Source organism: Eptesicus fuscus, chromosome 12, assembly GCF_027574615.1.
Source record: "Eptesicus fuscus isolate TK198812 chromosome 12, DD_ASM_mEF_20220401, whole genome shotgun sequence".
In the NCBI taxonomy this organism is placed as follows: Eukaryota; Metazoa; Chordata; class Mammalia; order Chiroptera; family Vespertilionidae; genus Eptesicus; species Eptesicus fuscus.
The window spans coordinates 24,515,566-24,540,769 of NC_072484.1; the positions used below are offsets into that span (position 1 = coordinate 24,515,566).

The following is a 25,204-nucleotide window of genomic DNA, read 5'->3' on the forward strand; positions in this document are numbered from 1 at the left end:
TTAACAATCTCTTAGAAGGCCAGTGTAGTCAGAATGAAGATTAACTTTCTATTTCACTACAGTATGTACTTGCTGACCAATTATTAGGTCACTAGAGGCCCGGTGCATGAAATTCGTGCAGGGGGGGGGGGGTTTGGGGGAGGGAGGGGGTCCCTCAGCCCAGCCTGCACCCTCTCCAATCTGGGACCCCTCGAGGGATGTTTGACTGCCCATTTACAGGGATTGGGCCACGGGGTATGGCCAGCCTGGGTGAGGGGCTGATGTCTGTTTGCAGGCTGGCCACAGCCCCTTCAGGTTGGGGGGTCCTGCTGGGGTGTCTGGCCAGCCTAGGTGAGGGGCTGATGGCTGTTTGCAGGCTGGCCACACCCCCGGTGACCCAAGCTCCCAGCCCCTCCTTTCTTTCTTTCTTTCTTTTTTTTTTTTTTCAGTGCCTCCTTGAGCAGAGGCCAGGGCCGGCTGAAAGCAGGTATCTGGGATTTATCTATCTTCTATAATTGAAATTTTGTAGCCTTGAGCAGAGGCCAGGGCCAGCCAGGGCGGGTGGGAAGCTTGGCTTCCTCCATCACCTGGGGCAACCCAAGCCTCCTGCTCACTCCAGTTCTGTGGCCACTGCCATTTTTGTTGGGTTAATTTGCATACTCGCTCCTGATTGGCTGGTGGGTGTAGCAGAGTGATGGTCAATTTTCATGTTTCTCTTTTATTCATGTAGACTTGTATTTTCAAAGTCAATGTGTTGATGATCATGTACTCCTGTTCTAGGAATGACATCTCTAATCCCAGCTAGGAAAATGCACTAAACACTTATTTTTTGGAAAATCATCTTATTCATCTGCCCTACTTTTATGATTTCATTGGGATGTAATCATTTCTCCACTGTGATTATTTCTTTCTTTTAAAGACTCTTAAAATTAGATGCATCAAGCATGTAAATATTATACCCATAAACAGTAAGCTGGACATTCCATGGGGCAGGGGGAAGATAGAGCAATAACACTTAGAACATCATGTTCAATATTAGGAGGCCACATATAGTGTCTTGTAATGAAAACAAAATGCATGAGGAAATTATTTTCTTACCTTTTTGTTGTTTTCATGTTCAAGGTCATCAGAAACCTAAATTAAAGAATGAAAATGATTTGTTTACTCCTCTAAAGAGCAAAATTCCAAATTTGCCAGCTATACGTATGCCCATATTTAAATAAAATATGGGTGAACTTGTTATTCTATTTATTTGTCAAGATGGGAATTTATCAATGACATAAAGCCATGGACAAGAGCAGGTACTGAAAAGATACTGTTTCATAGACCATAAAAACTCATTTTAATGCTGTCTCCCTCCTTTGCTGACAGTTTTCATCTATTTAGATCCTTCCTAATGGTAATTTAGTTAGTGATTTAGTTGTGAGGCTTGGAAAATAATCAGTGTGGTCACCTCCCCTGATATGTAAAGGGCACTAAGCACGAATTATCATTCTTCAGCAATTCAACACTTATGTCTGTATATTGATAAAGGCTTTATGTAGTAAAGCAGCATAAAGGTAAGCACTGAGTGTTAGTAGGTATCCAATAGTCTGAGAACACTTGAAATTTTCTATCAGAAAAGATCCTATCTAATAAAAGAGTAATATGCAAATTGACCATCACTCCAAGACACAAGATGGCCACCCCCATGTGGTCAAAGATGGCTGCCCCCATTGGACATAAGAGGGCCTGCAGGGGAGGGCAGTTGTGGGTAGTTAGGGGTGACCAGGCCAGCAGGGGAGGGAAGTTGGGGGGGACCAGGCCTGCAGTGGAGGTTAGTTGGGGGGGCAGGCCTGCAGTGGAAAACAGTTGGGGGGGGGAGACCCAGGCCTACAGGGAAGGGCAGTTGGAGGGGAACAGACCAGCAGGGGAGGGCAGTTGGGGGGGACCAGGCCTGCAGGGGAGGGCAGTTGTGGGCAATCAGGCCAGCAGGGAGGGCAGTTAGGGATTACTGGGCCAGCAGAGGAGGGCAGTTGGGGGGGGGGAACCCAGGCCTGCAGGGGAGGGCAGTTGGGGGGAATCATGTGGAGGGCAGTTGGGAGTAACCAGGCCTGCAGGGGAGGGCAGTTGGGGGGGACAAGGTCTGCAGTGGAGGGCAGTTGTGGGCAATCAGGCCAGCAGGGAGGGCAGTTAGGGGTGACTGGGCCAGCAGAGGAGGGCAGTTGGGGGAGACCAGGACAGCAGGGGAGGACAGTTGTGGGTGGGACACAGGCCTGCAGGGGAGGGCAGTTGGGGGAGACCAGGCCTGCAGGGGAGGGCAGTTGTGGGCTATCAGGTCAGCAGGGAGGACAGTTAGGGGTGACCGGGCCAGCAGAGGAGGGCAGTTGGGGGAGACCAGGTCAGCAGGGGAGGGCAGATGGGGGGACCAGGCCTGCAGGGGAGGGCAGTTGGGTGGGAACAGGCCTGCAGTGGAGGGCAGTTGGGGGGGACCAGGCCTGCAGGGGAGGGCAGCTGTGGGCAATCAGGCCAGCAGGGAGGGCAGTTAGGGGTGACCGGGCCAGCAGAGGAGGGCAGTTGGGGGAGACCAGGTCAGCAGGGGAGAACAGTTGCGGGGGGGACCCAGGCCTGCAGGGGAGGGCAATTGGGGGTGACCAGGCCTGCAGGGGAGGACAGTTAGGGGCGACCAGACCGGCAGGGGAGGGCAGTTAGGGGTGACCAGGCCCGGCAGGGGTGGGCACTTAGGGGCAATCGGGCTGGTCGGGGAGCAGTTAGGCGTCGATCAGGCTGGCAGGGGAGTGGTTAGGAGGTGATCAGTCTGGCAGGCAGAAGTGGTTAGGGGCAATCAGGCAGAGGCAGGCAAGCAGCTGGGAGCCAGCAGTCCTGGATTGTGAGAGGGATGTCCGACCACTGTTTAGGCCTGCCTAAACAGGTAGTCAGACATCCCTCAAGGGGTCCCAGATTGGAGAGGGTGCAGGCTGGGCTGAGGGACCCCCACCCACCGAGTACGAATTTTGTGTACCAGGCCTCTAGTAAGGTATAATAGCAGTATTTCTTCAGCTTTGCTCAGCAGACAGATACTCTCCCGTTTTCCTACAACCAAATGTATTTATTAACTATCTGCATTTCCATCCACTGTCTTCAATAATTAAGAATCTCTGCTCCAATCAAAGGTCACACCATCAAGTCACCATGATCCCACAGGCAGTTAGCCCCTCTCTCTCCCACAAGACTTAATCTCCCCCTCTCCACTTGCACTATTCCAACAGTTTGCAAACTCCAGTTCATTCATCTTAAAAATATTACCTCCTAGACACCTCAGGCTACCCTTAACCACCAGCCCATTTCTTATTCCTCTTTATAGCAAAGCTACTCAAAAGTATAGTTTCTACTCATTCATGCCTGCTCCAGTGGCCCCCACCACTCCATTGAAACTTCTCTTTTCCAGGTTGCCACTGTTCCCAATCCAATGGACACTCTTGAGTCTGCTTACTTATTCAACAGAATCATCAAAATCAATCACTGCCAGGTGCTAGGGGGCTGGGGAGCAGTTTGTTGGTCAAAGGATATAAACTTCTAGTTATAAGATGAATACATCCCAAGGACTGAATGTACAGCAGTGACGATAGTTAACAGAATTGTTTTATATACTTGAAAGGTGCTGCAAGAGCAGATCTTAAATGTTCTCACCACACGCATGAAAAGGTAATTATGTGAGGTGATGGTTGAGCTAACTATCCTTACTGTACACCTTAAACTTACACAATACAAGGTGGGGCAAAAGTAGGCTTACACTTGTGAGTACATAAAACACAGAGTTTATTCTTATATTATTGCATTATTTTCCATATGAACAACTATACGCTTCTTTTGTCCTGCCTTGTATTATGTCCATTATATCTCAATAAAACTGGGGAAAATGATCAACCACTCTGTTTTTCTCTCAACACTGTTCTCTTGTTCTCATTGCCTGGGTTCACTCCCACTCCTCTGGCTATACTTTGCTCTTCTTTACTGGCCCCTCTTCTGTGAGTCTCCTTTAAATAGGACCTCCATTTATTTCTCTTTCCATGAAGCATCTCAATTATTTCCATGGTTTCAATAATATCTTCTGAACTGCAAATTTATCTCTCTAGCCCAACCTCTCTTCTAGTTCTAGATACAAGTGATGATGTTGCTAGTGATGATGATAATGACAATGGTGAAGTTCATCATAAGGCTTTTATAGAAGTTTCAATGTGCCAGGTTTCTACGTTCTTGACATACACTAAACCCATTCACTCTTCATAATGGGCCAATGATGGCCTTCATTTTTCAAATGAAGAAACCAAGGCACTGAGAGGTTAAGGAACTTACCAAGGTTATACAGTTAGGAAATAAACCCAGAGTCAGAAGTAAATGTTATGTAAACACCTAGGAGGCACCTTAACCTTTTGCACTCGGATGTCGCTTTTTATACTCTTGAATGTATCAATAATTTGAAATATAAAAATATCCAAATAAATAAGTTTGTATGAAAAGAAACTCCAGTTTTTTATTCTACTGCCACGCTTTGTAAAATCTGGGGTATTTAAAAAATTAAATCCCGAGTAGAATAAAGGAATCGAGAAAAAAGCAAGCGAGTGCAAAGGGTTAAGTATCTCACAGGCCTCAAACAGCCTGTCTTACTTGAAACTTCTGAATTCTTTCTCTTCCAGTCTTCCCCCAGGTCTACCCAAGTCCTCAAACACAAATCCTAAAGAGTTATCTTGCCCCCTCCCCATCTCTCTTACTTTCCCACATTCAATCCATCAGCAAGATGAATCATTTTTGTTTCTGCAATAGATCTTGAACCACTCAGTCTTCTGTACTTACTTTCCTGTTAAGCCCTCAGAGGTCTGGCCTTGTTTGACAGCCTAGCCTACCTACTCTTCCTGCATGCACTCTGGCTTCCTTCTAAACTCCTCTCCATATGGTAACTATAGTGGTTTTAAAAAGCTCCTACTAGGTTATATTGCTCTCTTCCTTAAATATTTTCATTGGCTTCACATTTCACTTAAATTAACATCTGAGTTTCTCACGGTGGCCTCCCAAATCCTGCATCATCTAGTTCTCACCTGCATGTGCAATCTCATCTTGTTTTACTCAGTTCACTCTGTTTACACTGTCTTTGTTGTTACTCTTGTGGTCCCTCTGCAAATAAAGTTATTTTTCTATTTATGTGCATGTCTGGTTCCTCTTTACCCTCTGGGTTCTTGTTTCCTTATTCCCTCCATATTAGTCTTGATTTTAGCACTCACTTTTAGTTTCATAATAGTACTTTTCACAAATTATAATCATATAATTGACTGTTTACTTGTTTTTCGTCTATTTCCCACTCCCTTCCTATAAACTCCTACAGACTATAAGCTCTATGAGGGCAGAAACCAAGTGTGTTTTTACCCTTGTGGGTTGTTATAGCCTATACTGTGCCTGGCCCATAGTAGGTACACAGAAAGTATTTTTCTTGCTGAGTGGTTGGCTAGATGGGAATATTTTTATGCTTACTCTACATTAGTAGGGAGATGAGCTATCTCATTTTGTAATGAGGGCTTGCTTGTGATGATCAGGGATCATTTTCCTAATGACTTCAACAGGTTCACCTTTGCCACTAGGATGCTGCTGCTGTTGTCTCCCTATTCAGTGTGCTGCAGGAATTTTTAAAACATGCGATACTTGACTATTTAGTTGGGGGCATTGCCCTCTTTTCCTTTAGATTGTTAAATAAAGAATGACAATAGCCAACCCAACATCAGCCATCTGGTTGATCAAAATTATGCCTTTTTTTTTACAGCTCAAAAAATATTTTTTTTTGGTGTGCTGCAGAATTTTAGTTAATTAGTCTTTGTGTGCTATGAGAAGAAACAGGTTGAAAATCGCTGACCTTCAATAATGCAATAAATGAAAATATTTAAAGGATACTGGGTAGCAGTCAACACTAAAGATGACTAAAGAGTAATTTAAATGTCTTTCCTAACTTGATATTATGTGTATCTTGAGTTCAGATAGTAATCTGGCCACCGGATTATAGGCTACTTTAGTCTCTTGTGGTGATTATATTTCTAAAATTGGATAACTAACAGCCACTACCTCTTGAGAACTATGAAATAAAGGGGACACAAAAATGCTGACCTTCTTGACACTATTTGCAACAACTTCCTTGTGACCCAAGTCATCAAGTTCACTTCCAAATTTGTATTCTGGATGAGCTTCTTCCTCTTGGTCAACTGCATGAAAGACAAAAGAAATATCCATGAAGCCAAATTACCACCAAGCAATCAGACATTCTCCGTCATCTTGGGGGGAACATAAGCCCTTTTAGAGGAGAAGGAAGCTAAACACAAATGGGAACGTTGAAATATGCATTTTTTTTTCAAATAAAACTCTCACTAAACTCTTATCAAGGAGCATATCTTGTTATTTGTTTGTTCTCTTGCATCTAGCATGATACTGGACATGATTAATGCTTAATAAAGTATTCTTAAGTGAATGATGATTTCCATCCCGTACACTAACCCTAAAAATGAAAGCCTCAACACCTTAGGAATACTTGTAACTCATAAAAATTATATTTTGATCTTTCATGAGATCTAGAGAAAAAAAAGAAGATACAAGAAAAGGAAAATACATTGGATAATTTTGAAAAAGGAGACAAAAATGTCCACAAGTCATTAGGTGACAGAAAAAAAAAAAAAAGACGAGCTTGGAAGGACTGTATTGCTCCTGTAGGCCACTTGTCAAATCTGGCTAAGGTTTCAAAGGCTCTGAAGTCATTTCTCAGGCTCATGCTAGGGGAGGAGCTAGAAGTGGGGGCTAAATAAAGTGGGATCACAGGAGTGTGGCCCAGGCGGTAAAAGGAGGCACAGGCGCACTCGGTCTATGGCCCAGGAAAGTGACAAGAACTCTGGTATCCACCCAAGTCTGTTCGCGGAAAAAGGATTACTCATTAGAAAAAAAATTTGATTAAATTTTAACAGAAATAATCACGAGGGGTAGTATAGAGGTAGGAAAGTAGCTAAGAGGATAGAATAATCCACTTGAATTTCTCTTAAACCCATTGTACGCCATAAGCTTCTGTACCAGTACATGCAAGTGGTGGACCTTCCCCACACGCCACACGCCTCTATTAAAAAAAATGTTTTCCCTAAGTGGCAGCCCTGACCAACTTTAAAATCATTTTTTCATGAGAATTTTCAGCTGAAAATATTCAAGAACACCCAAATTGTGAGTAATATATTTATTTTTATAATATTCATTGCAAATTGATTTTTTAAATTAAATTCAAAATACTGTGGTTTGTGGGGATGGTTTCCAGTTTGGACGCGTGGTAGTTAACTGGTTAAAGACATAGGGGTGTCTCACATGCTGGTGTGAGATCTGGATTCCCATGATTCCCTGAAAAGAATTTGCCTAAAACCTAGCCAGAATCCTTGAGGGACGTGTTCTGTAAAACAACAGTGAAATATTTTCTGAATATGGACTCACAAGGGAGGTTAGCAGGCCCATAACAATTAGAGCTATTTTTCAAAAGCATGTTTAAAATGTACAAAGGAAAAGGCAAGAACAGGAGTAAATGTAAAAGGATTTCACTGATTCAAAGATGCATTTCCCACCCCCACAACATTTTAATGTAACTGACATTGCAATGTTTCCTTTAACTGATGGTATTTTAGAATTCATAGAAAGCATTTTTCTTTCTTAATCAAAATAAAATAGTGGTGTCTTTTAACTGATGTTATATTGGATTTGGAATTTGAGAGACTGCTTAAGCAAGGTGCTATTTCAGGCCTGGGATGAAGGTGAGGCCATAGAGACACACCCTCCTCTTGTGATACTGATCTTCCTGTGAGGGGATATTCTTGAGGCAGATGATTAAAATAAAAACAAAACAAAACAAAAAACAGTACGTCATATAGGCTTTGGGCAGGAAAAAGAGAATTTGAGGAGCTAGACTAGGTCTTAATCTGGTCCAGTATCTTCATTTTATAGAAGAAGAAATAGATTCAGATATATGATTTGACTTGTGAAGCCAAAGAGTAAGATGTGGATTAGATTTCTCCAGATTCTTAGCACAATGGTCTTATTGTGACACTGGGTTTCCATGACCCACAGTCCATAACAAAGATTTTGAAACTTTCCACCATCACTATTAAATTTCCATTTCATGTATCTCTAGTTGAACTTGCCCTGCCAGATATAAACTACTTGAATTCAGGGGTATGTTTCATACAAGTGGTAGAGATTTAGTAACTATTTTAAAAGAGTTGTATGAATGAATAAATGTTATCATCTCTTGAGTGTGCCAATATGTACAGACATGTATAATTCTGATATTCCCCACTGTTTGTCTCACAGTCCTGGGAGTCATGCATCCTTCTGAATCTAAATCCGGCTAATGAATGGGAACATGCTTGGACTGAGAGTCTTCTCTATTTTCTACAGCCTCCAGGCAGCCTGCCCTCTTGAACTTCACTTGGTTTCCTCTTGCCTGCTGTGTTCAAGTTTAAATTAGAGACTCTAGTCATTTGTGTATAATAGGATCATACTGTGAGGTCAGGGTAATGACAGCCAACTGATAGACCAGAACTATGACTATATATTACTGAGGGAACCTAAGAATCAAATACATAACTGGTAAAACAGAAACCTCTATGCCTTTAAAGAGAAACTCAAATGAATCATTCTATCCTCTCAGCTATTTTCCTACATTTATACTATCCCTCATGATTATTTCTGTTAAAATTTAATCAAAATCTCAAGCATATTTTGAAATAACATGGGAGCCACTAGAGGCATATTTTTGTCTATAAGAATAATTAACATATTCATAAAAGTTGGGAAAGTACCCTTAAGGGTGATATGTGGAATCACACTGATCGTCATTTTAGATTAATGTGTATGTTCAAAAAATTTGACTTTTATCAGTTATATTCTTTCTCCTTAATTTTTTTTAACAACCATTTTGCATATTTGAGTTTTCTTTGTATTCCTGTATATTAGAAGGGCAGGATTGTAAGGTACAAAAGGAGATAAGGCAATTCTAGAATTGAATCTTAGTCCCACTGCTTACCAGCTATGGGATCATGTCAAAATGTTGGTGTAACAATGGTAGTTGTTATTTTTTTTCTCGTTAGTTTATTCCATTATTCTGCAGTTTGTTTTACTGGATTATAGTATTTAGTAATGCCTCATGTTTTTGAGTTCCATCTATGAAGTGTAAGTTAAGATACTATGTTTACCTAAGAGTCATCTTTTCAAATTTTAGAAGTATTTTACTGAACTTTTGAGCATAGCTCTTTCAATATTTTATTCGTAAATCTTGTTTAGGTTTATTATTTGCAAAAACTGTGAAATAATATAGTAGGCATTATGGCAGACTATTTTCCAAAGACAGCTACTATAACATCTGCCTTCCCACCTGCGCTTCTACAATGTGACCTTCCTGCGCACCCACCTCCTGGAACCTGGGCGGGCGCTAAGTCTGATTTGATGCATAGCATAGAGAGGAAGTGATGACGTCCCAGGTCCAGGTGTAGCTCTTAAATAGTTTAGCAGCTTCTGTTTTCTGCTTCTTGGAAAAACAAAACAAAACAGGACCACCGTGCTTTGAGAAGCCCAAACCACATGGAGAGGCCACATGGGGGTGCTTGGGTCAGCAAGCCCAGCAGAGCTCCCAGCAGACACAGCTGCAAGCCATGTGAGTGAGCCATCTTGGACAACTGGTCCAACTGAACCTTCTAAAGACTCCAGCCCCAGATGTCATCTGTGGGCAACTGCATGAGAAACCTCAGGGAGAACTATCAACCTGAGCCCAGATGACCCACAGAACTGAGAAGATAATAGTGTTGTTTTAAGCCTCTAAATTTTGGGGTGATGTGTTACACAGTAATAGGTAACCATAACAGGCATTGATTAAATGATATCAGATAACTTTGGCCTTCTAGACCTCCTCTGCCATATAAAGCATATAAGAGTAAGTCATTCTGACTTTTTTCTGGGAGTGAAATTGAACCCACTCTTTGCATGTGCAACATAGACCACAATTAGAAGTCTTTACTTATTAAGGGGTTATGAATAAGATTAGTTAATTCTTATAGCTTTCAAGTTTTTACCTATAATATCAAACTTTCCTACTCTTGTATTTCGGAATTTCAGATGTTTATATAACAAGTATATAAACATATAACAAGTATATGTTTATTTTATATACTAGAGGCTCTGCGCATGAAATTCATGCACGCCGAGGCGGGGGGTGGGGGGGAGGGTTCCTCAGCCCGGCCTGTACCCTCTCGCATTCTGGGACATCCTTAGTGCTGCCATGGAGGCAGAGAGGCTCCCACCACTGCTGCTGTGCTCGCCAGCTGTGAGCCCGGCTTCTGGCTGAGCAGCGCTCCCCTTGTGGGAGCACACTGACCACCAGGGGGCAGCTCCTGCATTGAGCAGGATCGGGTCAAAACCGGCTCTCCAACATCCCCCGAGGGGTCCCGGATTGCAAGAGGGTGCAGGCCAGGCCAAGGGACACCACCGGTGCACGATCAGGGCCGGGGAGCGACTCAGGAGGCTGGCCAGCTGGGGAGGGACTGCGGGAGGGCTCCAGAGCATGTCTGGCCTGTCTCACTCAGTCGCGATCAGCCGGACCCCAGCAGCAAGTTAACCTATCAGTTGGAGCATCTGTGCATGTTGAGCAGCTTTAGCATATCATTAGCATATCACACTTTGATTGGTTGAATGGATGACCGGACAACCAGACACTTAGCATATTAGGCTTTTATTATATAGGATAAGTATTTCTAAATTATTTAGCCCAAAGCCACTCTCTAAATCCAAGGCACTGTCTAACCAAAAGATACACAGTGCAAGTCCAAATTATTTTGTTTATCAGTTCTCATGCTACATAATGAACAAATAACTTTCTAAACATTCCTCACCTCTCAAAAGGTCCATTAAAACAACATTATGGTTGTTCCCATATGGCCAAAGTAAAACAGAAGCTAATAGCAAATATTCAAATATGTTAAACAAGGCTGCCTTTGTTAAAATTATCTACCTGTTTAGATCCAGTGAGCTGGTTATTTGAAGGAATTCAAATCTTAAAACTGGCTTTGAGTTTCCAGTTCATTTTGTGGGTGTACCTTCAAACCAATCATTTACTTGTGGGTCTTTGCTCACATTCCTGTCCTTTTCACTTGCCTTACTACTATCATCATTAACACCACTCAAGTTTATGTGTTTGTTTATAGGAAGGACTGCAAATATCCTTTTTACTCCAACCCCTGCCTCTGATAGCAAGGGCTTTCAGGAGTCTCTGGCTGTGAATTTCTGAACAGCTGAGTGAATTGCACAATAGGAAGGGAGATGACAAAGTCACTGAAATCTGGTGCCCAAGAAAACTGAAAGTAATACTATTTGGAAAAATACCCCAAAATACCAAAAGATTAAGTTTGGTGCATGAACATACACCCGACGATTAAGAATTAAAATTCAATTTTTAATTTAAAAAGTACTTTTGTGACATGTAAATGAAAACAACAACAACAACATACAACTTACCACTTTCTATTTCTTCCTCATTATCATCCTCTAAGATGCTAACTGGAGCAGCGGATTCTCCAGCTTCCATCATGCTTTTCAGAGCTTCGAGCTGCTCTAGAAGAAGAAGGTGACGGATGTTAAATCACTTATAGAGCCTGGGATTTAGTATTCACACTGAGAAGGAAATAAAAGGGAAAGAAATGCATTGTCTAGGCTCCTCTGGGATATAGTTCTAAGGCTTCTGTCTCACCCAGTCCTGGTGGATGACCTTAAGGAACATACAACAGTCACACTCTCTACACATGATGAAGAACATGGGTGAACTGCCCACTTTTCAGAGGCGTGAGATGGGGGCTCAGGCATTGTGAAGGATTTATTTTAAGTCTTGATAACAAAAACCCATGATTGGAGGACAATTCAGGTGAAGTGACAGAAAAGAAACATGCACATTGAAGAATGACCAAACTCCAGGAAAGAGTATTTGCCACTGCTATAACCAAGGTTATTACCCTAATACATAAAAATCCCTTAGTAAGTCCATAAGATAAAGACAAAATAATTTAAAAAATGGAAAAAGGAGAAATCATAAATGATGATAAAGAAGCTAGTTTTTAAAGACATATAAATAAAAAATTAAAGTATTATTGTCTTCTAGTGTTGAGTACCCAGACTATAAAAATGGCCAACAGCCAGCATTAAGAATAGGGCTGGGAAACAGGCTTCTCACATATTACAGTGAGAGTATAACTTGGTACAACTTTTCTGAAAGACAGTATAACAAGATATATCACAGTATAAAATGTGTCTGTGCTTTGACCAACCGACTCTAACTGTACAAATTGATTCCAAGGAGAAGGCTGCACAAATGTACAAAATGAATATTCAGGCATGTTTATCATTGTTGTTTTCATAGTAATGAAAAATCCACCAACTTGGGACTGGTGAAAGGATCGCATATACCACAATAAATTCTGCGTTATGTTTCATACATTACAATTAAAGTCAGTATGTAGATTTACTTTCTGCTAAATGGAAATATACTTGGTTGAATTAAAAATAATTTTTGAAATGAGCACACTTTACATGATCCTAGTTTTGTTAAAATGTATGCATATGTCTAAACATGCATGTATATATGCATCTATAGTACATGTATTGATGTGTAAAATACATAATTTAGTGCTATTTTATTAGTTTCTTATACTTTTTTGTTGTCTTCACTTTCCAATAGCATCATTGTTTTTGTAATAAAAGAAAACTATAAATAATACAATTAAAATTTTAATTTAGACTACCTAGGGAAAAAACACAATGCAATCATACAATATTTGATGCTACTAATTTATTGAACTAAGAGATTTGTTGAAAGGTAATATTCTAGGAAAATACAGGGGGAGATATCTATGTAAAATCGTTTCTCTTAACCTCTCTACACTACCCCACACACATACATTTACACTTTCACATTTACCTAGGATCCCTAGATATGTATATATCACACGAGCAAAGTGCAAGGAAAACTTTTCAAAAGGAATTTAGAGCATACAAAATGATAAAATCCTAGTTCCTTATATTTTGATAAATTTGAAAATGCCTCTTCCACTTTCTTCTCATTTCTCCTTGGAACCCCTCCAAATTCTGTTATATGAATATGCTTTTCTCACTGCAGAAACGAACTGATGCAGAAACTAAACTTCAATGAAAATATGTAACATCACAACTACACCCTCCCCCACAAATCCATGGTTTTAAAACATATTGCATTCTAAACAGCTGAATTGTTGAAACATACAAGGTGTGTATGCACCCATTATAGATGCATGTATTTGACTTACTTTGTTCAACCTCAGGTTTCAGCCGTTTATTTTTGATGAGTATTTTTCTTTTGAGGTCATTGGGGGATGGCAAGGGCCTGCCTGGTTCAAGCTACAGAAAAACAGAAAAGGCTGAATTAGTGACAGATTGTGCTTCTCCATTCTCATTGCCAGCCCAGAAGGAGCAGAGGCCTGTGAGTTATACCACCCATATCCACTAGATGGCAGTCAGCACAGTTTTATGATTTCCTTCCCCAATCCAATTAGCCCACCATATCCAACTTTGCCTTAGACCCGTGGTCGGCAAACTGCGGCTCGCAAGCCACATGTGGCTCTTTGACCCCTTGAGTGTGGCTCTTCCATAAAATACCACGGCCTGGGTGAAGTGGCGTTAGAAGAAGTTTAAGTTAAAAAAATTTGGCTCTCAAAAGAAATTTCAATCGTTGTACTGTTGATATTTGGCTCTGTTCACTAATGAGTTTGCCGACCACTGCCTTAGACTATTGTGGCAAACTTGACCTCCACACCGCCTCCAAGGTATGCAGAGCTGCCCCACCTTCCCCCATGGAGCTGGGTCTGACCTGGGGTGGCATCGGGGGAGGAGCTCCTGCCCAAACTCAGGTTTTGCCCTTTTTAAATATCTGGTAAAGTGCAAAGAATCATTGTGGCTGCTTAGGTCAGAATTGGCTTTCCCAACCACAAGGTCTCCCCTAATCCCTCCAAGTGCTGGATGGAACAGTAAGCCTGTGTGCTCAGTCTGACCTAACCTCTACACTTGGGACTATAGTTTTGTGGGTTCCATAAGGGAAACAAGAATGGCATGGTCTTAATTACTGAAATCTGACCTCTACTATGGTTTCATTTGCTTGGATTTATGTCTGCAAAGGAAGTTCCCTTTCTTCTATTACCTCTAATCCATAGAACTCAGTCATCCATTCCCCCATCCATCTATATACCCAACCACCCACTAACCCACTCACTCTTATCCATCCACCCCTCAGGCATCCATTCATTTTCAAAACTAATTTTTATACTACTTAATATGCAAGGCACTATGCATTCCCATGTCTGTGTTTCCTCAAATGAAACACTTGGCTGAAATTCTGCTTTTGGGAAGCCTGTTGTAAACTGGTCCACTCCACAGCACTCTCTCTTGAACCTGGATATCTCCAATAAATATTCCACACATCACAGGCCACCTTCTTTTTAGTTATGTTGTTACATTTGTGTCCTGTGTCCTACACCCCTGCTGTACCCCACAATCGGAAGCTTTTTGGTTCAGAGAGCAAGTCTTACTCCCATTTATATTACCTACTAAAGACCCAGTGCATGGATCCGTTCACTGGTGGGGTCCCTCGGCCTGGCCTGCGGGGATTGGGCCAAAACCGGCTCTCCAACATCCCCCTGAGGGGTCCCAGATTGCGAGAGGGCAGTTCTCGGATGACGCACCCCGGAATTGGGCTCCCTTCTCTCTGGTTCTGGGTGCGTCACCCGAGAACCACCGCTGCCAAGTGACCACAGCTCAGCAGCTCCTGCATTGAGCATCTGCCCCCTGGTGGTCAGTGCGTAGCATAGCTACTTGCCGGTTGTCCTATCAGCCGGCCATAGTAGAGGCCGCTTAGGTTTTTATATATATAGATGCTTCTCTCAACACCTTTGACGCATGTGCATATCACTCCATGGAGAACACACTGGTCTTTTCCCCAAAGCAAGCACCTTAGCCCAACCAAAAAATAAAATAAACAGAGGGCCTAGGTGACAAAAAAGTGAGATAAAAATCAGGGATATTTCTTAGCTTGGGTTCCCTTTTAATCAGTTTGAGACCAGGATTAATGCCCCGGTAGTTTATTTGGGAGGCTGCCCCAGGACACTCCAAGAGGAGTAGGAAAGTGATAAAAAGGAGACAGGCAGCCAATCAAGAGTGTGTTATCAGACAAGTTATCACTCTGGGTAACTGTACAGCGATCCTGCTGGGAAACCCTGGGGGATGGTGGGAAACATGTGCTCGAAGTTATCCCTTCTGAAGAGTGAGGGAGCATGGGGCAGGGGTGTTAATTCTCTGGCACTTCTGGCCTAACTTTCACCTGTGGGCAGAGCAGGCTCCCGTGACCAGAGTTCTCCCTCTGAGAAAAGCTGCAGGCTGGCAGTCAGCTGGAAGGCAGCCAGTATGCAGAGAAATAGGATGCAGCTCGTGGACATGCACAGGGTGCCTGCAGCTGTGACTTCAGTAAACTGAAGAGAATCAGGGGATGGGTGCAAAGGATACAATATCCTTGTCTCCTGCATATATTTTTCTGCTCCTGTAGATCGCTTCTGAAAAAAACTCATTGTTCAACCACTGGATGTGTTTGCTCACAGGTAACATGAAGCACTTTCCTTCATGTCAGCCACTGTCATGTTCTACTGCCACCTCATGCTACCATGTCTGGGCCCATCAGCTGCTTGTCAAGAGTGAGGCATTTGACCCAGTAATCCTACTTCTATGAATATGTCCGAAGAAATCAGAAATACCAATCAGAAAGGCATCCCTATGCTCATAGCAGCACAATTCACAATAGCTAAGATTTGGAAACAGCCCTAAGTGCCCATCAGCAGATGAGTGGATTAAAAAACTGTGGTACATCTACACAATGGAATACTACACTGCTGTAAAAAAGAAGGAACTTTTACCATTTGCAACAGCATAGATGGACCTGGAGAGCATTATGCTAAGCGAAATAAGCCAGTCGGAGAAAGATAAATATCACATGATCTCACTCATATGTGGGATATAATGAACAACATAAACTGATGAACAAAAATAGATCCAGAGACAGAGAAGCATCAAACAGACTGTCAAACCTCAGAGGGAAGGCAGGGAAGGGTTGGGGGAGGTGGGGGTGGTAAGAGATCAACCAAAGGATTTATATGCATGCATATTAGCATAACCAATGGACACAGACACTGGGACAGTGGGGGCTTGTCCTGGGGGGTGGGAGTGGCCAGGGAGGGGTCGATGGGGGAAAAAGAAGACATATGTAATACTTTAAACAATAAAAAAAGAAAAAGAAAAAAAAAGAATGGAGCAAACTTTTACTACTGTGCATTGTTTTATACTTTGTGCATTAGCTGTCTGGCTACTCATAAGATCTGTGACAGTGGATCTTAACCACGGGGGTTATGGATCTTTGTAAAAGTGTGATGAACTCTCTGGGATGTTTATATTAAAAAATTGTATACAATTACAATGAGTTCACAAAAGGGGTCAAGTAGTTCTGAAGGACTGATGCTAAATATCTTCATTTTTATTTAAATTTGTTGGTACAGAAAGCTTTCATTGTGCTTTAGAGAGATGTGTAGATAGAAACATAAACCTATGGATGGTCCACAGGTTAACAATTCTTTGTTTGATGAAGGGATTAGCAGGTATAAAAATGAAACGCAAAAGAAGTACATAAAACATTGTCCAAGTATTTATTTTGGAGTTGAGAACTTGAACTTCAGTCTGCTATGACTTCAATCTGTGAACTTCCCATGGCAACAGGTTCCCATGGGTGCTGAACCCTGGGTGCACATTTGATTCACCTGAAGAGTTTTTTTTTTTTTTTAAAACAACATACCATGCTCAGGCCCGACGTGGATCAATTAAATCAGAAGCTCTGAGTGGGGCCCTGGCAAAGGTATTTTTAGCAGTTCCCCCCGGTGGTCCTAGCATAAAACTAGAGTTGAGAATGACTGCTGAGTCTCTAGACCCTTGGCCAGTGGGCACTTCATGAAATTTTAGGACTGAGAACGCAGAAACCAAAAGACCCCAAGATCTGAATTAAATGGAACCCAAAGTTTATGTTTCTATCTACACATCTCTCTACAGCACAATGAAAGCTTTCTGTACCAAGAAATTTAAATAAAAATGAAGATCTTTAGCATCAGTCCTTCAGAACTACTTGACCCCTTAGAAATGAATTTCAAAACAAATTCATTCATGTTAGAAATATGGTTAGCTAAAAATACATACTGGATGTGATTCAAGTGCTTGTTTCAACAGGAGATCCCCAAATAGATCTTCGCAATATTTGGACATCTTGTACTGTTGATATTTGCTGGAAAGAAAGAAATGGCATTTGTAAATTCAAACATCCATTACCCGTCCAAGAAGAAGAAACACTCATTCCTAGGCAATTAAAAACTTCCACTCTACAAAATGCATGACTGTCCTCTTGATGTACACTAAGAGGTACTGTTATATACCACAAACTTTAACCAGTGTCTTAAAAAAAAAAAAAAAAAAAAGAAGATTCTGCCCCTGCACTAAGAGCTGAAAAACAGAATTTAAAAAAATGTCTTTCAAAGTCATGAAGTCTGATTTCAAATATATTGACAAGTCTTCCAAATCAATGTAACTTTGGGCATGGTGTTCTGATATCTGTCCTTTTGTTTAGAGAAAGCATCTCTAGAATACATTAAGATGACTTAGTTTTGTTTATTTTTTTGGAGGTGAGGAACAGTAGTAGATTGGGGTTTTCTTTTGTTTCAACTTCTTTATTTATTTTTTTTAACACAAAACTGATTATGTGTTGCATAAGACCAAACAAACTTGTTATTTAAAAAGATGTAAAAAGATGTAGAGCTGGAGTGGAGATGGGGATTAGGAAACAACCCTTAGAGATTTGGAGTAGGATGCATCATTATACCTGCAGTGATTTTCAAAGGAGAGAATTACAGGATATTCAGATGTGACAAATGCTGTTTCCTTGATGGCTTGAATAACATCCTTTAAAAATAAAAGAGTGTTAATGAGAGAGAAGAGCAAAAAAACTTAAGGCACCTGTAACCAATCAGAGACTATTAATTTGAGTTTTTCAGAAAGTCAATTCTGGCAATTCAGGTCTGGAGAACCCATTTACCTCAATACCTCTACAGGTTGAATTCCCCACAGACAGACCCAGATGAAGTTAAGCGTTAGTGATAATCTTTTTCACAACCATCTTTTCCTTCTCCAAAACTATGATGCTATTAACAGAAGACAGTTCACCTCCATGGTAGGCTAGTTCCTGGGTCAATAATCTGCCTAGACAGGTTGCGAGGTCACCTGGTCGAGTGGGGAGCTTTGGGCACAGCGGTTTTCAGATTTTCACAACAGACCACTATTCTGCTCCTCTTGCCTTGAGGAGATATGCGATGGTAACAACCTGTGAACTGCTGGAAGCCTTTATTGATTATCTCTGCATCTGGGAATCAGTCTGTGGCTACATTTCATTAATTTGATGAAGACTCATGTGAACTGATGTGACATTTACAGTATCCCTTGTTCCGTATTAGTCTGGTGAAGTGGGGGGTGGTGGGGGAATTAAGCAGCATGTGAGGTTACACAGGGAGGTGCTCTGAATGCCCCTCTCTGAACTGAGGGTTTTGTCACTTGAAACTACTTTGAAAGAGCTGAGCATGTCCCCACCATGATCTCTGGTAACAGGCAGCTGCCTCACTCTCTGCTTAGCTTCAGAAAGCATGGCTACAAGCCAATGCTTCTACAGGCATAGCATCATATTTGGTAAATATCCCCAACTTCATTAACCACAGGGCAAGTCCCATCATTTAGTTAATTGGGAAAATATTATATAACTAGAGGCCTGGTGCACGAAATTCATGCGGGGGGTGGTGGTGGTGGTGTCCCTCACCCAGCATGCACCCTCTTGCAATCCAGGACCGCTGGCTACTAACCACTGGCCTGCGTGCCTGCCTGATTGCCCCTAACCACTTGCCTGCCTGCCTGCTTAATTGCTCCTAACCACTTGCCTGCCTGCCTGATCACTCCTAACCACTCGCCTGCCTACGTAATCACCCCTAATTACTCGCCTGTCTGCCTGATCACCCCTAACCCATCTGCCTACCTGGCTGATTGCCCCTAACCCCTCTGCCTGCCTGCCTGATTGCCCCCAACTGCTCGCCTGCCTGATCGCCCCTAACTGCTCGCCTGCCTGATCGCTCCTAACCACTCTGCCTGCCTGCCTGATCACCCCTAACTGCTCGCCTGCCTGATCGCCCCTAACTGCTCGCCTGCCTGATCACCCCTAACCACCTCTACCTCAGGCCCCGCCAACAGCGGCTTCGTCTGGAAGGACGTCCAGAATGACATCTGTAAGGTCATTCAGCTGTCTAGTTTAATTAGCATATTATGCTTTTATTATTATAGATAGTTATCTGGAGAAGTCCATTTGAAATGAAAATGCCCTAGGTTGGATAATCCTGGAGTATTTTATTGAGCACCCTTATGGCCAAGGTGGTCCTTTAGTTATTTTTGCTTAAAGATTCTTCCCAGGTGAACTGTCAGCCACCTTGACTGTCCACTTGAGCTGACCAAAGAATTACTCCTTGAGGAAAATCCTGGCTCTATCCATGGGTTCTCCTTTGCCCACCTCCAAGCAGAGGGGGTAGGGCCTTCTTTTCGGCTAAGCTTCCTTTCTAGGGTCCTTATTTCTTAAAGGGTCATCAATCCTTCGTGTCTGTGCAGACCTATGGCTTCCCACTCAAATATGCTCTTGGTACTTCTCAGGAATACTGTTGAATTCATTGTTGCTCAAAACTCACCAACATTTTGGCCAAGAGAAATTATATGCATGGCGTGTTTATGGGTATAGAACCTAGGCATCTGTTTTTAAAAATGCCCCTGATAATTTTCCACGTGTAGGCAGAGTTGACGACCACTGCTCCAGACATTGCAATCACTATTCTGAGTTACAAGAACATGACAGAGAGCCATGAACCTGACATACTGGCCAACCACAGAATTTCATTTTTTACTTGTCTTTTGGCAGGATATCATTGGAACATAGTGAGGAAAACTCTAAGACAAGCATGTCAAACTCAAAGGCTAACACGGGCCAAGTAAACAAGGTTTAAGTTTCTGTGGGCCTCAAAAAAACAAAAGCTTCAATTTTCATAGAAACGTAGGTTTATTTTGATGGAGACATGCTGAATACAAAGGGCTGAAATAAATGAGTAATCGTTAACATAAAATAATGTAATATTTTAATAAAAATTAATATTTTTTCTTGAACATTAACTTACCAGACACTGAATAACTGCACAAATTAATAAGCGTAATGCAAATAAACCTATTTTTCTTGTTCTCCAAAAGCGACATATTTCCTGTTGCACACACCAAACAAGTCGGTACAAGACTAATGACGTGGCAATCAGCTGCTAAAATATTTGCTACTGGTATTAGTGGAGAGAAATGGTACGCCTGCTCTTAAGGTGTGTAAGGTAAATGAATGCAACATTATTATAGTAATCAGTCATTAGCGAACACTGTAGTTCGTTATTAATAATCATGTATAACATGATATTGTAAAAATTAAGTTACAAAATTTTTATTAAAGTGTTTCTTACATACCATTATATTGGCTGGGTCACAAAAATATTCCTTGTGGGCCACATGCGTCCCATGGGCCGCGAGTTTGACATGCTTACTCTAAGAAATTCACCTTCAAATCATACATAGAGGTCACCAAAAGGCCATTTTGAGATGCCTATTTGTAAAACTGTAGATTTCCCCATGAGTTCCTCGGGGGGAAAAAATCTCCCCTCTGGTGTCAGAACTGGGAATAACTGTGCTTCTTTGGACCTTTTGCTCTGTTTGTATTTTACGAATCTTGTAAATTATCATGTTGTTCTCCTTCCACTGAATTCTAGAAAGTTTGGAGCCCAATTTGTAGTGTGGTTTTAGTTTATAGAACTTCCTAATAAGCATTTATAAACTCTGATCTCACTATCTTATTTTCTTATCCTTATAGACACTATTTATAATCCATTTTATTTTCTGTATTCTATTTATCTTTTTATGCCACTTTGAAGTTCTTCAGGAATAATGCAAAGTAAGCAAGCAAAAAAAAAAAAAAAAAAAGAAAAAGAAAAAGAAAAAGAAAATAAAGAATAGATAAAATCGAAGACTTTTTAAGGTAAGTAGAACCAGGGAAACTCTGCCAGAGAAACCTCATTCTAAACACTGTCAGCGTTTGAAAGCAGGAAACGTAACATGAAAGAGATACTAAGTGGAAAAAACATTTTTCTTGTTTCTCCTCAAAACTGGAAGAAAGGAATATGAAGGTAAAATGCTTGAGAAAACAAATATTTTGTTGTTTTTTTCCACTCTACTTATTTCCACACGAAATAGGAAAGACTACAGCTATGCAATTTTAAAACTTACCTTAAAAAGGATATCTGTACACATTGCTTTTCCATGAGTTATTATCGGTTCTTGGTCTTCACCTTTTCCATCCCAACAGTCAAGTTCGACACATCTAGCAACACAGTGAAATTACAATATTGGACCCTACTAATAAAATAGTGTGTGTAAAAATTAAAAGATGCCAAAATAAGTTGTTTTCTTATAGAAGTCGAAAATGGAGTGAATTGACAGGATTATTTCATGGAGTATGCAGGTTAAAATCACATTATTCTCCTTATCAATTTGGTGTTAAGAAAAAGGGACTGTCTGAAATTAAAAGACACTTCAGAGTGATAACTGGTTGCAGTGTGGTTCTGTATGAAATTCTAGTTTTGACAAAGCTACTATAAAAGACAATTTGGGGACGATTGGGGAAATTTGAGTATGGGCTGTATTTTAGATGATGTTAAAGAATAATGTTTAAATTTTGTTAGATGGGATGATGTTGCTTTGACCATAAGAGAAAATGTTCTCATTATTTCAGCAGTTCATACTCAAGTATTCAGAGACAGAAATTCTGATAGTTAATTTCTGTTAAAATATTTCCATACTAAACAAAAAAATAGCAAGTTAAGGAAATAAGGTATTGGCTATTGATAACCAAGAAAAAAATCATAATTTCTTATTTTTCACTTTTAGCATTTATGTCATATTTTAAGCCAGAAATGTTTGTCAATTTCTGTAAAAGAAAAATAATTTTCAATAATCTTTATTCTCAGAGTATGAAACTTCAGAATTTTAACATTAATGTTAATTTTGCAAGTGCCTGTGACCAATTGGAAACAGCATGACTTCCTAAAACATGTATTTTGGAGGGGATAAATTTACAGTAGAAATTATCTTTTGACCCACAGGAGGACTCTAGACCTTTGTGGAACAGATATTATCCTCCCTTTCCCAAAGTTAAATGGCCACCATAATCCACTTAAGAGAAGGACCAATGTCCATTTCACTTTGAGTACTTCTTCTGTTGTTTCAGAGAAAAGTAAAAGGGAGTCATATACAAACTCAGCTGTCTTGAGTTTCTGACCTGCAGCCAGCCAGGAGAACCTGTCTGTACATTTCTACCGAAGACTTCCCGCCGAACTGTCGGCCAGTGAGATAGGTGTTGTGGGAAGAACTGATGAAGTAGTGAGCCAGAGGATGGTCCATTTCTTGGTAAAGTTCTAAACGATCTAGGAAGACGGGGGCGTTTTCATCTGACATCAGATATCTGCAAAATCCATCACTGGATATAAGGCCTAGGGGAGAGAAGAATATCTTACAGACGTGTGGCTTTGCCAGACACACATCTCACATCTTACTCATGGAAGGTGAAGCAGCTTAAACAGGAGTAAAACCTTCCTCACAGTCTCTTTCTCAAGAACCTTCATTATTCAGTTGAACAAAACACAGTTGCACATTATATGTAACCTAGTGCATTGCACAATGAGGTGGTGTCCTGCTTCCATGTGCACGGTGGCAGGGCACACAGTCCCCCGAGTTCAGAGGCACAGCTCCAGGAGCTGTGGTGACCATGGGCCAAGGGGACCTTGGTCTATTTCTGCCTCTGCCTCTCACTCATGATGCTCCCGGGTCTCGGCCTCCTCCTCTGTCAAATGGGGGAAGTACTGGCAACACCTCTTCCCAGGACTGTCAGGAATGGTACATGAGAATATGAATAAGAGGCGCTCTAAAAAACTGGAAGGCATTCAACTATAAGGCAGTGTTGTTCTCACCAGGCTGGAGAAGGGGTTAGTGGCCTCTCTGGATTTAAACAATCCAGTTTTCCCATTTTATCTAAAAGGCAGGGTATGGAACTAATGAGAAGAGTTTGCAATTGTCTTTGAAATGTGGCCCCAAGACCTCTGTTCCTTTCAGTCACACCTTACTGACATGGGGACAGGATCCCTGGTAACTACAGGAGTGGCAATCAATATCTCTGCACCTTCTCCTATCCTATCAACTATTGACAGCTTCAGCTTTTTGTTTTTATTTAAGGATTTGAAAGTTACAAACTGATTTTGAGCTTACAGAGAAGCTTTGTCAGATCTTAACATTTGATCTTATTTGCTCTATATTTTTTAAAGAAATACATGATTATGGATGCCTTTGTGGTGTCCTGTGTGGCCCACCCTCAGTTCCATTCAATTTCATCTTTCTACTCCAATGTATACATCTACTACCCTAGTTTGTGTGTTTACCATTCCCAAGATGGTTTTGCAACTTTACTACAAATGCATTTATCCAAACATTAGGGAGTTTTAAATATTTAAAAATTTATATGAAAGATATCCCACCCTTTGCTTTTGCAACTTGCTACTTTTACTCTATATTTTCTTAGGATTTTTCCAGTCAATGTAGTAGTTTTTGTTCATTTATTTTTCACTGAATAATGTATAGTATGTACAGTATAATGTATAGTAGTCCATATATAAGTATGCCACAATTTATTGTTCATTATTCTGTTGATGAATATTTACATTATTTCTAATTAGAATTAAAAACTCTACCATAAAAGTGTGCCTCCACCTCCTGGGCACATATATTTATTCTGAGAGCAAGACTTCTTCAAAGCACTGGGATAAATGCAGGGAAAGAAGAGACAGACAAGCCCCGCCTTCATAAAACTCATATAGTATGGGCACGAGAACAAATATATTAACAAATAAATATAAGTATAATATAATGTCAAGAAAGTGCTAGAAGGAAATAGAAACCAGGAAATGAAAGTGATCAAGGATGACCAAGATGCTGGGTTAGATATGTGGCCAAAAAAAGCCGTTCCGAGGAGGTCATGTTTATGCATGGGGAGCAAGCCACATGCACACCTGGCAGAAGGTTCAGCAAGTGCAAAGACCTTTGCAGGAGTGTATGACGAAGGGAAAAGTTGATGGAAATGAGATTGCAGAGGCAGCCAAAGGCGACATCAGTTGGACTAAGTACTTTGGAATTTTATTCTAAGTGTGCTGAAGAGCCTTTGGAGGGTTTTGAAGAGTGAATTAACATGGTAAGATTTGGTTTGGAAAGATTTATCTGGCCACTGAGTGGAGCATAAATTGTAGGGCACTGAGTAGAAAGGAGAAGACTGGTTAGAAGTCAACTGGCATTGATTGTCCAAGGAGAGATAACGTAGGCTCAGAAAGTCTGGTAAATGTGTAGATGATGGGAACTTATTTATTTGGAATTTATTGTGCATACAAGTCTTGCAGATTCTGCTGCTAAATTAGAAGTGAAATGAAAAAACAAAACAAGTTGAGGATGATTCCAAGAGTTTTGGCTTGAAGAGCTGGGTGAATAATAGTACCAGTTTCTAGGCTGGGAAAGGAACAGGTCTGTGGATGAGAAGAACTAAAATGTGATGGATATGTACATTTGAAATGCCCATGCAACATTCAAGTGGAGAGTTCTACTACAGGCCTGTAGACCTTAGGAGTGGGGAGTTTAAACAGAAAGTCATGTGTGTGTAGAAGAAACTTAAAGCCACTGTTGTGGCTGAGCTCTTTGAAAGAGTGAGTGTAAATGAGCAGAGATCCAGGGACTGAAATTGGGCCATTCTAATGTCAGAGCTGGGAAATGTAAGAGAAAATCTCTAGGATCCATACATGGAAGTGGAAAGGCTGAGCTATAGGGGAGGTATATTTTCACTGTACTACTGCCAAAATATTCATCAACATGGCTGTTTGTACCAATTTAT

General features: G+C 41.1%; 1 protein-coding gene across 1 annotated transcript in view; it reads right to left on the reverse strand.

Annotated features, from left to right (window-relative positions):
* Positions 1-25,204, reverse strand: part of PLCB4 (phospholipase C beta 4) — a 219,256-nt gene that overhangs the window by 48,046 nt on the left and 146,006 nt on the right. Inside the window, exons 12-19 of the mRNA XM_054724007.1 lie at positions 22,559-22,769; positions 21,508-21,601; positions 17,993-18,072; positions 17,317-17,401; positions 13,344-13,434; positions 11,527-11,622; positions 6,109-6,203; positions 1,078-1,113 (exon numbers count right to left, since the gene is read on the reverse strand). Coding sequence (XP_054579982.1) covers positions 1,078-1,113; positions 6,109-6,203; positions 11,527-11,622; positions 13,344-13,434; positions 17,317-17,401; positions 17,993-18,072; positions 21,508-21,601; positions 22,559-22,769 — 788 coding nt within the window. The remainder of the gene's footprint in view (positions 1-1,077; positions 1,114-6,108; positions 6,204-11,526; positions 11,623-13,343; positions 13,435-17,316; positions 17,402-17,992; positions 18,073-21,507; positions 21,602-22,558; positions 22,770-25,204) is intronic.